The sequence below is a fragment of the Nycticebus coucang genome, chromosome 17, assembly GCF_027406575.1.
Source record: "Nycticebus coucang isolate mNycCou1 chromosome 17, mNycCou1.pri, whole genome shotgun sequence".
NCBI classification, from domain to species: Eukaryota; Metazoa; Chordata; class Mammalia; order Primates; family Lorisidae; genus Nycticebus; species Nycticebus coucang.
This window is the reverse complement of record NC_069796.1, coordinates 29,846,126-29,860,525: the sequence shown is the minus strand read 5'-3', so window position 1 is coordinate 29,860,525 and position 14,400 is coordinate 29,846,126. Positions and strand designations below refer to the sequence as shown.

The 14,400-nt window shown below is 36.4% G+C and overlaps 1 protein-coding gene across 1 annotated transcript in view; it reads left to right on the top strand.

The window, feature by feature from the left end:
- MEIKIN (meiotic kinetochore factor) overlaps positions 1-8,177 on the top strand; it is a 157,187-nt gene extending 149,010 nt beyond the window's left edge. Inside the window, exons 12-13 of the mRNA XM_053567411.1 lie at positions 158-281; positions 7,892-8,177. Coding sequence (XP_053423386.1) covers positions 158-281; positions 7,892-7,932 — 165 coding nt within the window. The 3' untranslated portion in view covers positions 7,933-8,177. The remainder of the gene's footprint in view (positions 1-157; positions 282-7,891) is intronic.
- The last annotated feature ends 6,223 nt before the right edge of the window (positions 8,178-14,400 follow it).

The window sequence follows — 14,400 nt, the reverse complement described above, 5'->3', positions numbered from 1 at the left end:
ACAGTGTCTGGAGTGAGTAAGCATTTAACAAATGCTTGCTGTTAATATCTATGAAATATGGATATTGAGACCATTTGCATTTGAAATAAGTCAATATACAAATACAGTTTTTGTATTGGAATAATTGTGCAGTATCTGCTTTTTTTTCGCTTTTCAGTTGCCTTCAAATACATCAGAAATATGTTGTATTATTAGAGCATCACCGGGAACTAGACCAGTGAAAAGTAAAGGTGTTATTGTAAAGAAGAAGAAATATTCTCCTTCTAAAGATATTCCTCAAGGTATCACAGTATGAATACAGAACATACTTTTCAGATGGTATAAAATATTTTTCCATGGTAAATTTCTTATATATAAAGGATATTCATTTATAAATTATATTCTGAGTGTTCTTACACAAAGTAGAAATGGTAAAAATGTAAAAGTCTGGTCTGATTTCAGAATCCGAGTAAAATAATTTTTTTAAAGACAAAAACTAATTTCTGAAAAATTACCTTATAACGTTGATTTGATATGTATGTATGTATCTAGGGTAATATGTATGTATCTAGGGTACTTCCTCTTATTTGCACTTTAGTGTTGTTTGACTTTCATTTTTAGTAGCATTATTTTTAAAACTATGGAGATGATTTTGCATTCATCTAACACTGATTGAACACTTCCTCTGTGAAAGGTACCATGATAAGGACCTTATTCTATTTCATTTATTTCTTACTATGACTTTAGGGCAGAAAGGTTGTGTAATATTGTCCCCATTTTACATGCTAAGACTCTTGAAGCTTATAGTAGTATGGAGTTTTTCAAAGATCATACCACTTGAAGATGTGGAGAGAAATTCAATCTTTCAAGCTTTCTAAACTATAAGTTAATTTTTTTGTTTTTGTATTACCTTCATTGCATTTCAGGAAGAATGTGTAATTACTCAGTGGAATTTTGGAACATGTTATAAGTAAGCAGCCAATGAAATAATTGAAATTTAATGGATTTGTAACTTCAGTTCAACCAAGCTGTCCACTCTTGACCCTTGTTCTCATTTCCTACACAGTGCCTACCCTGAGCATTCTTTAAGTCCATAGAGATCACTGTTTATTAATAAGTTTCTTGAATACTTAAGTCAGTACTACTCATTGGACATTATACTGGTAGAGTTCTTCAAAGAAACAGAACCAATAGGATATAGATAGATAAATACAGATATATTAGAGGAGATTTATTATAGGAATTGCTTCATGTGGTTAGGGGGACTGAAAAGTTCCATGACATGCTATCAGCAAGCTGGAGAACCAGAGAAGCCAATGGCATAGCTAAATCTGAGTCTGAGAACCTGGGGACCTGCTGGCACAAGTCCCAGAGTCCTGTTTAAGGGCAGGAGAAGATGGGGTCCCAGCTCCACAAGAGAGAATAAATTTTCCTTTCTTCTGTCTGTTCTATATGGGCCCTCAACCAATTGGATGGTGAGGGCCTGTCCACTTTGGGTGAGGGCAGATCTTCCTTATTCAGTCCACTCATTCAAATGCCAGTATCTTCTAGAAACATCCTCACAGACACAAATACAACCAGAAATGTTTTACCAGCTTTCTGGGTATCCTTTAACCCATTCAAATTGATACCTAAATTAAGCATTACAATAATATACTGACACTTGATCTAATTTATAATATTGACTTTTTGTATTCCTTAAATTATGAATTTTTCAAGGACAAAGACCACATAATGGGCTCATTCTAACTTTTATTTTGTTAACATTAGTATAGCAGTAGAAAATAGTAGATGCCTATATCAAGAAAAAAAAAGAGCCAATAGGATATATATGTGTATGTATACATATACATGCACCCATGAGTATACATATATATATTTGTATACACTCGTATACACATATGTGTACATAATAAGAGATTTTTTTTTCAAGGAATTGACTTAACAATTGTGGGGTCTAGTTGGACAAGTCTGAAAACTATATGCCAGGCTAGGATGTTGGAAACTCTTGAGTAGGAGCTAATGATTCAGTCCACAAGAAGGTTTCTTTTTCTTCAGAGAAACATCAGTTTTGCTGTTAAGACATTTCATCTGATGGGATGAAGCCTACCCATATTATCAAGGATAATTTCTTTTATTTAAAGTCAACAATTATAGATGTTGATATATAATTGAACATCTTGCCATTTCTCCTTTCAACAAAGCAAACATATTTAGAGTTGCATATTTAGAGTTCTGCCCTTTGGGAAGATTTCTTTTCACCTGTCTCCTTCAGGAATGTTCCAGGATGGAGATGTAAGTGCTCTAACTCTCTAACTGTCCACTTTGAAGTGGTGCTTGTATATCATGGAGAATCATTTGTAACCAACTCTTGAGCTTCCTCTTCCTCAGTCAGCTGATTGTAGATAACTCTTCATGTCATCGTAAGTGCAGGAAGGGAGAAAAAAGGTAATGTGCAGGATTGTAGAACTTCCTCTTCCTCAGTCAGCTGATTGTAGATAACTCTTCATGTCATCATAAGTGCAGGAAGGGAGAAAAAAGCAAGAGATGAGGCCATAGTCACTTGGGCCACACTTCCTCAGTTACTTGCAGCTTCAGAGACTGCTTGAACCCCAACTTGTATCCACCACTTCAATTTGATAATGGAGTGCTCCTCTTCATACCAACTTTGACTTGGTGGGTCAGACGACACACAGTTTATGATGGGCTTCTCAGGTTATGTGGTGATGTAGTGGCCCATGGTTAAGTGTAGTTTCTACTAAAGCCCAGTAATAGGTCAAAAACTATTTCTCAAAAAGAGTAGTTACCCTAAGAGGATGGCAAGGTTTTGCTCCAAAATCTTAAGGTTTTGCGATTCACCTAGAGGGCCTGTGAAAGGCACATCTCTATCTGCTACAAGCACCATTGGATCCACTAGATCCAGAAGGTGCAAGTGTCAGAGCATCTTGCACAGAAGCCTGGACTTGTTGCAGAGCTTTCTTTTGTTTTGCTTCAAATCCAGCAGCTTTTTAGGTCATTTAGTAAATGGGATGAAGTGCCAACACACAAATGAGGAATATTTTGATTTCCAAATCCAAAAAGGCCCACTAGGCATTGTGCCTCCTTTTTGGTTGTAGGAGGGGAACAGATAAATCATCCTTCACCTTAGTGGAGATGTCTCTGATACCACTAGAACTGTAGAAACTTCACAGACCCCTGGATACCCAGCAATTCCACTCCTAGGAATATACTTAATTTGAATGAGTATATGTTTGATATATTGTGTGTGTGTGTATACACACATATACATATTAGAATATTTAAAACAGCACTGTTCATGATGGCCCCAAACTGGAAACTATCCATTATTCATCAACTAAAATTGATACACTATGGTATATTTTCATTTGAGTGCTACTTGGCAGTGAGAATCAATGATAAATAGTTACATCCAACTGTTAAGTTTACATAGTTATGTACATATTGATGAATATAACATAAGGTACCGAACACACTTAATATTATTTATATGTAGTACAAAATAGGCAAAACTAAATTGTAATGGAAATCACTGCAATGGATGCCCTCATTGGAATTGGGGTATTAACTGGGATTATGATGGGGAATTCTAAGGTGCTGATATCATTCTGTTTCATTATCTTGGTACTGGTTACGTGGGTGTATTACATTTGTTAAAATCCATCAAAAACATATATACTTTTATTTGTGTTTATTTCAACTAAAAAATAAAAATAAATTAATTTGGTATGTTGGCCTGTCATCTTAGTTTATAATATCAGATATTGTTAAAATTCTGTATTTAAGTCTGCAACAAATTGAAACAAAAATGTGTCTGGGAAGTTCTTTTGAATGTTCAGACCAGAGTTTTTAGTGTTTAGTTTAATTCACAGAGCTCCTGCTCCCCTTAATGTTTAACTAATGGTTGAACTAATGGTGCCACCTCCTGGCCTTTTTCTGGGCTCTCACGGTAACTGCAGCCTTTTCATTTAATCCCCTTTCAACCTCTGGCCACTTCTCTTTTTCCTTTAGTAAAAATAGCAAAGCTCGAAGCTAACTAGTGACCATGTTATTTTAAACATGAATCATCCTATTTTTAGTCCTGGCATTTAAAGTTTTAGCTAGTTTGGCAGTAATCTAATCAGGGCTACAGGCTTAGTCTCACTTTTGATCGTCCAGGACTATGTTCAGTATGTTGTTTGTTCATTAATAGCTGGTGTTGTGCTCATTAAAGAGGAAAAGGGGTGAAAGTGAACCAAAGACATGTGATGGAGGTGGTGGTGTGGGTAGTTTGGGATAGTGACAGCCAGATAGAGGAAGCTTAGAACAGTGGTTCTCAATCTTCCTAATGCCACAGCCCTTTAATACAGTTGAGAACCGCTGCTTTAGAAACATCTTGTTCAAGGTTTCTCAATTTGTGGTCCTCTGACCACCTGGACTAGAAAAACTGTAACTAAACTATAATTTCTAGAGATATGGCATAGGAATCTGCAATTTGGTGAACTCTCAAGGTGATTCTAAGAAGCACCAACATTTGAGAACCATATTATTAGTCTATTTTGTTCATTTTACAGATAAAAATGATCTGGCCAGATTAAGTGACTTGCCCAAGTTCGCACAGCCTATTACAGAATCAAAGCTAGGATAGGCATTATAGGAACCCAGGACGGGACACTTTTAACTTTGTTTTGAGGTGTCAGGAAAGATTTCTAATATAATGATGTTTTCTGAAAAGTCAGACAAAACTTATAGCTATCCTTATAGTAATATTTTAAAATTTCTATTTTATTTTGAGCTCCAGAAGAAATATGTGTTATAAATTCATATATCAAGCTAATAGTAGAATAACAGCCTTTAATTTTATATGTATGTTTTCTTTAGTGAGAAGTTTGAATTTGTAGATTATAATTACAGGCAGAAATATCACACTAATACATGACAAATGAGGTAGAAACAGATCCATTCAAGTATCTGAGATGTGGTAGTAGCAATCACATACATTCAAATTGTAACTCTGTCACATAAGCAAATTCCTTAAAATGGCTGAATTTTAGCTTCTTATCTGTAAAATTGGTAAGTAGTAGTTCTTATTATCTTAGAAGTTCAACAACCAAAGAATTGTGAGGATTAGAGATAATCTATATAAAGCATCTGACATATTAGTCACTCATTATGTAACAATTACTTATTTGCTAGGTTAGGTTAATTCGTCAAGTCTAACATACTATATTTCCCTATTGAAAATTGTCTCTTGGTTTTTATTAAATTGCAAGAAGTGTAAAATATGTTGAGTGGTTATTGTATTGATGCTAAATTTGGTTATGTCATCTCGTATAAAGAATATATTAGGTAAGTATGTATAGTCTTTGATACAGACACTTTTTTTTTTTTAGAGACAGAGTCTTACTTTATCGCCCTCGGTAGAGTACTGGGGCATCACAGCTCACAGCAACTCTTGGGCTTAGGCGATTCTCTTGCCTCAGCCTCCCAAGTTATTGGGACTACAGGTGCCTGCCACAATGCCTGGTTACTTTTTGTTGCAGTTTGGCCGGAGATGGGTTCAAACCCGCCACCCTTGGCATATGGGGCCAGCACCCTACCCACTGAGCCACAGGTACCACCCCAACACAGACACATTGATCTAATATAAATACAGAGATGAAGTGTGCTAGTTAAGTTCATTAGGGAAAAAGAAATCAAACTAGTTTGACATCATGGAAGTCTTTTCTTTTTTTTCGCAGTTTTTGGCCGGGGCCGGGTTTGAACCCACCACCTCTGGTATATGGGGCCGGCACCCTACTCCTTTGACTCACAGACACCAGCCACCCCATCATGGAAGTCTTTTAAGCCTATTGGTTTAATGCCATATAATTAAAGATGAAGTTTTTTAGTTGGTTTGTTCACTCATTTAGCAAACATTTATTGAGTCCTGATATCACGTGTTATATATATTTAGTTGCTGGTGATATTAATAAAAACATAGTTATTGTCTTGATGAAGTTTGTCATCTTATAGAAGTCAGATACATAAAATGAGTGCAATGGAGTTTATGTGCTTCAATAGGGTTGTATTTGGGACCCTCTTCAGGATGATATGAAGACCTCAGCATGAGTATCTTAAGAAGCTCTGGCTATACTACCCTCTTCTACTTCTCCTTGTTGTCTTTATTGACCTCAGACACTGCAGTTCAACTCATTAATGACTTTGGAAACCGGTCCACAGTCATCCTCTCCACATAAACTTTTGGGTAACATTCCAAGTGGATAATTAACACACCCAACTATGAGTGTAGCTAGCATAAAATGAGAGGTTTAAATTATCCCCATGTAAGGAACTGACATTAGTTATATTTCGCTGGAGAAGATTAGATTGAACTCTCTGAGAACAGAGGTTTAAGTAGTAATTAGGAGCAGATAGGGGAGAGCCTTCTTTGCCAGGATAAATCTTTATCTTGGTCAAGTTTGCTTTTTATTTGATCATTATGGCAACAAGTATGGAGATGATTTGGAGAGAAATGACTATGTAGCAGAAAAGGCAGGTAGGAGTTTTGCGAAAGTTCTGATGAACAAAGTTGAGAAAATAAGGATCTGAGCTAGTGTATCTCAAAGTGTGGTGCTCACATCACCAGAATAATTTACAAATAATGTAGATTCCAAGGTCATTGCCTCAGTGATCTGATTTCAGGAGTTCTGTAGTTTGAGAACCAGTCTAAACTAAAAATTTCTGTTGGTATAGTTGGCAGGTTTTAGTGACTGCCTCAGTATTCGATTAGAGTAGTGAGAAAGAAGGATATTTAGAAAATGACTCCCAAGTCTCTATTATTGTAAAGTTTCAGAAATGATGCATTCTAGTAATGTCAAGGGAAAATATAAGTCATGGCCCTAGACATGTATATGAAGTTAGAGGTGAGACTAGATAGCTGGGTGTGTTAATTATCCACTTGGAATGTTACCCAAAAGTTTATGTGGGGAGGATGACTGTGGACCAATTTCCAAAGTCATTAATGAGTTGAACTACAGTGTCTGAGGTCAATAAAGACAAGAAGTAGAGGAGGGTAGTATAGCCAGCACTTCTTAAACTTTAATGTACTTGTGAATTGCTTGAGGATCTTGTTAAAATGGAAATTTTCATTTAGTGGATTTAGAATGTTTCTAATGATCTTTTAGGTGATGCTAACATTACTGGACCATGGATTCCACTTCAAACAGTAAAGAAATAGGTCTCTGGTTCTCAAACTTAGATGTACCTCATACCTTCCTAGTTGTCTTATGTTTGGGTACCCACACAAAGATTCTGATCTAATTGGTATGGAGTATGATCTAGATATCAACATCTTAAAAAATCTCAGGTAATTCTAGTCTAGGGTACAACAAAATTTCAGAGCCAGTGATATAGGCTGATTAGGCAAAGGGATGAAGTGTAGAAAGTAGCAATGTTAAATAGATAAAGCTGGTTCTACTGTGGATCTGAGACATTGCGGGGAAGGGCCCCTGAATCTTGTATTTGGGAAGAACCTGGGTTTAGCTGCAAAAGAGTAGGAGAATGCAAAGAAAGCATGGTCGGGAGAATATGAGGGGCTTTTGCTTGGGTGGTGGCTGAGGACAGGGATGAGAAGCCCACCTTGACTGATTCTCAAGGCGGGGGTTAAAAGCCCAGTGGTGACTACTACAGCAGTCTTTGCTAGGCTTTCGAGTGAAATGTTACTGAGTGGTATCCTTTGTCTCCAAATAGACTGTCCTGAGAATGTCCAAGAAGGGGTGAGCTAGCTGTTCATTTTTTTTGTGGCCTCTGAGATTTGTATCTTAAATCTGGACAGGATGAAACTAGTGTGTCCTACTTTCTTGAGACCACAGTCCTGGTTATTAATAACTATTAGATACCTAAGTGAAATAACCTATTTTTATTTTTTCTCCAGATATTATAATAAAAATGGCAGACAATAACAGCTGTGGCTGAATTTCACTACTTTGAAGACATGACTATGAAGTCCATAAAGCAACATGTCTGCTTGAAATTATATGAAATTAAAAATTAAAAATTCTCCAATTATTTGTCATATATGTGTTGAAATTCTGCTGAAGTTCTTGTAATCTACTTTTAATCAGTTAAGAAACATTCTTCCACGTGCTTAAGTATTTGTATTTATATTATAAAATAAGAACCAAATAGTTGATATTAGAAAACTGTACACTAAAATAAAGGGTTTTAGTTATTTATAAAGAGTCAACACCCTAGCACTAATATAACTTCCGTTGTCCCCACCCCATAGTCTATCCTTTGTATGGATTAAAAATAGTAAAATTAGGGCGGCGCCTGTGGCTCAGCGGGTAGGGCACTGGCCCCATATGCCGAGGGTAGCGGGTTCAAACCCAGCCCCGGCCAAACTGCAACAAAAACAAAAAAATAGCCGGGCGTTGTGGCAGGCGCCTGTAGTCCCAGCTACTCGGGAGGCTGAGGCAAGAGAATCGCCTAAGCCCAAGGATTTGGAGGTTGCTGTGAGCTGTGTGACGCCACAGCACTCTACCGAGGGCGATAAGGTGAGACTCTGTCTCTACAAAAAAAAAAAAATGCACAAGTAAAAATAGTAAAATTGTTGAAATTTGAAAAGTGAAAGTGCTTATATTACAGTTATTTTTAACAACTTAATTGAAAGCACAGGTGAGAGGCTTAATTTCAGGTCTGACTGAGATTCTGTACCGAAAGTTTATTGAATCAGGGAATGTATAATATGTATAATCAATCATATACTAAGTATTTGATATTTTACCTCATCCCCAAACAAGCTTCTTTAGCTAATACTGTTTTATTATCATTATTAGTTTGATAATGTTACTTGCAGCATCTTGACAATGCCCTTTCTAAAAAGCAGCAATCCTGGGCAGTGAACAGAGTATAGCTGTGTAACTGTTGGTGACATTTGAACTTTAATGGTTTAGTAATATTATACATAAAAGCAAATAAGAGTTAGATTGTCAAAACTGCCTGTCTGTATTAAGGAAAATTATAGACTCCACTAATTAATATATATTAAATAAGCTATAGAGAGCAGGCGTCCTCAAACTTTTTAAACAGGGGGCCAATTCACTGTCCCTCAGACCGTTGGAGGGCCAGACTATAGTTGAAAAAAAAACTATGAACAAATTCCTATGCACACTGCACATATCTTATTTTGAAGTAAAAAAACAAAACGGGAACAAATACAATCACACCGTCTCATGTGGCCCGCGGGCCACACTTTGAGGACCCCTGCAGAGTATTCATTTTTAACTAGAAGTCTCTATTACAAGATATTCTTGTAAATAATTTGAGAAGGCCTTAAACCACTAACAAAGTTATTTATGATTCTGTGATTTTTATCTGTAGGTGAAATATGAAAAAGCTGTGAGGAAACGTAGATGAGAACATTAATGATGGAGGCTAGAACAAAATTTTGACCTCTATTATAAAATTATGTTTAATTAAGCAACTCTTATGGTTTTAAAAGCAGAAATGTGATAAGAAGTGGTGAAATAAGGAATGAAATAATAAGGAATGAAATAAAAAACTCCTCTGCCTTCGAGGAGTTTATAATCCGAGGAGGAAGAGAGAAATGAGAATGAGTTGACAGTTCTAATCAGGTGGTAGGTTCTTGTGAGAAAGAATCATACCTCACAGGGCTTATAAGGAAAATATAGCTTTCTCAAAGAGGTAATACTTGGCCAGGGTGATGTTATTTAGAAAGTGATGGAACCAGGATTTGAAGGCAGTAATATTTGAATCCATTATTTTTGTTTTATATATTGGAGCACAGGGAAAGGTGGGAGGGAAGAAGGAGTTGGAATTGACATTTAAGGCTTCAGAGTGGAGGACATACGTTAAATTACAATAAAGTGGAAGGAAAGTAGAAGCAGCCTACTGGCTGGCAGACAAAAGTCCAAAGAGAAATCCTGTTAGTAAGTCCTAGGAGGAGTTTGTAAACGTAACCTTATGTCTGTGGGCAAGCCTCCCATGTCTTTCAGTGAATTTCCCTGGAAGAACATGAAGAAGTTAATCTCTTTTGAGGGAGAGAGTCTTATAATTTCCTCACATTTTCGAAGTGGTCTCTGGTCTAAAAGGAGTTAACAATGAAACCTGACCATTTTACTTCAGCATATACTAATAAAACAACTTTTTTTTTTTTTTTTTTTAGACAAAAGTCTTTCTCTGTGGCCCAGGCTGGAATGCAGTGGCCTCATGATAGCTTACTGTAATCTAGAACTCCTGGGCTCAAGGGATCTTCTTTCCTCAGCCTCTTAAGTAGCTTGGACTATAGGTATGCACCACCATGCCTAGCTAATTTTTATTTTTATTTTTTTTTGTGGATACCAGGTCTTGCTATGTTGCCCAGGCTATTCCTGAACTCCTGCCTCAGCATCCCAGAATGTGGGATTACAGGGGCGAGCCACCATGCCCAACCTAAACTTCATTTTTAAGCACTTAAAATTATACTTTCAAATTATACATTATAAAGTAATATTGGGTCATAAGTACCAAAAAAGTCTGATTTGAAATGCCTGAAAGGTATGATGTCATTTCTATTTTTAAATTTTTAACTGAAGTGAGTTTTTTATTTTTATGAATAAAAATTATTTATTTATATAAATAAATAGAGTGCTGTGGCATCACAGCTCATAGCAACCTCCAGCTCCTGGGATTGGGCGATTCTCTTGCCTCAGCCTCCTGAGTAGCTACAGGCGGCTGCCACAATGCCCAGCTATTTTTTTGTTACAGTTTGGCTGGGGCCAGGTTTAAACCTGCCACCCTTAGTATATGGGGCTGGTGCCCTACTACTGAGCCACAGGCACCTCCCTGAGTGAGTTTTAATTTCTCCAAGGTGTCCTTCATTTTGGTTTGTTCAGTTACAAATACATAGCCTCTATCTCATGATATGTATATAACATAGGTATTTATAAAAAGGGTGTGATGTCAAGACTTTCCAGATAAAAGTTGTCTTCAACCTTTCCTGTTCTATTCTTGATTTTTAAACTGCTCTTAAAAGTGTTTACCATCTTACATCTTAAATCCTCCTCCCTTGACTCCATAGGTTTAAGCTAACCCATCACCATTGATCCATTTGCATTCATACTTCCTCAAAGAGTGCTTTAGTCTTAGTGACCCCTTACCCCATGTTCCTTCTCTACACACACACACACACACACACACACACACTCACACATGATTCTGGCTTAAGCTTTGATTTACCCCTGACACTGTTCCCCTCAAGTCTACCTGCAACCTCCCTGATGTTAATCTAAAGGCTAATTTTTAGTTCTCATCTTACTCATCTTCTCCCAGCTATGAAGTTGCAGACTATGACTGTCTTCCAAGCCTTCAATAAATAATGAACTTTCAAGACTTTGATCTCATCTGTAGCCCCCTCTCTCCCATTTTTTCTGAAGATTCCATTTCTTCTGCTCAATCTTTAAGTTTTGGTGTTTCTGTTCTAGGGCTTCTTTTTATGTAACACACTCACCCTAGGTGATCTTATCTACCCATGGCTTTAGCTACCATCTCTAAGCAGTTGACATCAAGCACTTGTCTTTAACTGTCATAGATATTGGTAATAAATGTGTAGTTTATTACTCTCTAATCATCCATCCTAAGTGGATTTTAAATTTCAAGCCATAGAATTTAGGTTGAATTGATCCTACCCTTAGTTCCACGGGTAGGACTTTGATGGTTTAAGTCTGTTAACATTAGCTTTCCTAACTCTGGCACAGGGATTGGTTCATGGATGAGTGAACTAATCATCCATCACTCATCCATGAACCAATGGAGGCCTAAATGATCCTATTGGACTAAATATCAGGGCTTTTTTTTTGAATGCTGGGTCAGAAACTATTTTCTTTTTCTCTTAAAATTTTATGTTAAAGGCTATACACAATAGAGCCTCCATAGTTGACGACCTTAAATTGACCTAATTTTCATAGGCCAGACATGAGCCATATGTATGATCAGTAAAGTAAGCCTAGGTGGTTATGTTGACCACCTCTGTATGTAGATCAGTTTGTTACAGTCCCGGGGGGTCAACTTATAGAGGTTTTACTGTATACAAAAACAATATGCTTGATTTACCTCTTCAAATCTATGCTTGCCTTGGTCTTTTCATAAGAAAACAACTTCCACTTAGTTATTCAAGGCAAAAACCTAGGCATCATTCTTGATTTTTTTTTTCCTTCACTCCTATTAGAAGTTCTGTGAGCTGTATCTCCAAAAACTCCAGATAGCTACTATCAATTCTTCTCTAAAATATAGGTAACCACCTCTTTGGTTTCTGTTTCCATTCTTCCTCCTCTCAAATCTCTTCCCCCTAGAAGAGCCAGAGTAAAATTATATATTGGATTATATATGTTTTAAACTCATCCAGTAGCTCCCATCACACTTAATCTAGCTTTTTTTCTATGACTTACAAGGTCCTACATAATCTTCCCCCTTTTATCTTTCTAACCATACCTCAAAGCATCTTTCCCTCCTCTAATATACTTTATTAGTTCCTCTGTCTTCCGTTCTCTTCTTCAAATAGGCCAAACCATTTCTCAGAGCCTTGGTACTTTTTCTTTTCTTCTTTTTTTTTTTTTTATTAAATCATAGCTGTGTACATTGATATAATCATGGGGCATCATTCACTAGCTTCACAGACCGTTTACCCTTGGTACTTTTTCTTCTCTCTGCCAAAATGTTCTTTATAAACCTCCCATAGTTGGTTCCTTTTCATTTTTTTGGTCGCAGTTCAAATCTCACATCTTCAGATAGTCCTTCCCCAACTACTCTGTCTAAATTTTATCTCCTTCAGTTACTTGCTATTAACTATTTTTGTCCTCACTCCTACCACAACTTGCAAACATCTTGTTTATTTTGTCTCTTCCCACTAAGTTCCTGTGAATGGGGACTTTGTTGTACAACACTATATTCTCAGTGCCTAGAATAGAGTCTGAGGCCTTGGAGGGACTCACGGATTATTTGTTGATAAATCTGCTTGTAGACTACTCCCATTTCTTTATTTTACAACAAAAAATAGTTGGTTTAAGAGTTTTAAAATTTGAGATAACTTGAGTCCATCTGAATGTTATTCAGGCAGTTTTACTTGATCATCTTGATTCTGAATGCCTTGTTCTGAGATGTTATCAATGAAATTATAATTTGTTTCAGGATAATTCACAATTGAGTCTATACTTACTAGCATGGTGGTTAAGGCATCAAAATCAGGAGTTTAATACTGAAAGCAGGTAAATAGAAACCCTAGGCTGTTAGGGTTTGGGGAAGACTGAATCTTCTGAGATTTGTATCTATTCTTTCTAATTCAGTTTCATATTCATCTAATGTAGCATTAATGAATAGATGAGTTCTTTTCTTTTTCACATTTCCTCCTTGCTGACTCCTAAACTTACACAAACTGCTTGTATCTCAGCTTCTCTGTGAGAAGAGGTAGTACTAAATATTAAAGGAGGGGGGAGACAATATACACTGATACTGAACTTGAAAATATTTAAATAAACTTAATCTGCATAGTTAAGACTGGCTGTATCCTGTTTTATTACAACATGTACCATTTCAATGCTCTCTGATTCTGATTCTGTGATTTTAGTATTATGCTGCAACATAGGGGAAGTGTGGTGAATGATAGGAAGTAAATTTAGTTTTCTGTGTATCTTTTAAGTATAACACTAAATGAAACTACAGAAATGAAGCTATTACATGATAGAGAATACTAAAATAAAGTAGCTCTTGTGCAAGCAGTAATGTTCTTTCCCTTACTATTAATAGCTATAATTACCCATGAAGTAATTTTTCCCAGGATGAAAGCACACAAGGTTATTGTTTTTGGAAACTTCATTCTGAGGGGATTTGGAACCATTCTTCTGTGTGCCAGTCACGGAGAGCTATTAGACCTTAGTGTCTTTCGTCCAATATAGACAGACTTGAGCCTTTTTCCACTTGCACTTATTTAATTTACTAGTGTCAAAACAAAAATCCCCAAATGAATGACTCGATAGGATGTATACTTTTTAAAACATGTATTGTCTTCATTTTTTGTTTACAAAAATTTAATTCCACATTAAAACATTTGTGAGAAAAATATACATAGCTCATTTTACCCTATTAGAAATCTTTCAGCATTTGGGCCAGAGTCCAGAGGATTATCTGAAATGTGTAGTTCTAATATTTTGAGCCTGTATTGCCCAGTAATTTCTAGTGCTTGGGCAATGTACAAAGGAACTTTGGATTTTAACTTAGCAACCTTATATTACCTCCTCAGAAAGACCTCTAAGCCCGCATTTTATTTCCTAGTTGTTATTAACACCAGTCTAAAATGACCTTATTTACTCTCTTCTCACCTAGAAAGTTTACTTTGAATCTCCAGCAGAACTTAAAACATTTTTGCAACAAATACATTGATATCTTAAT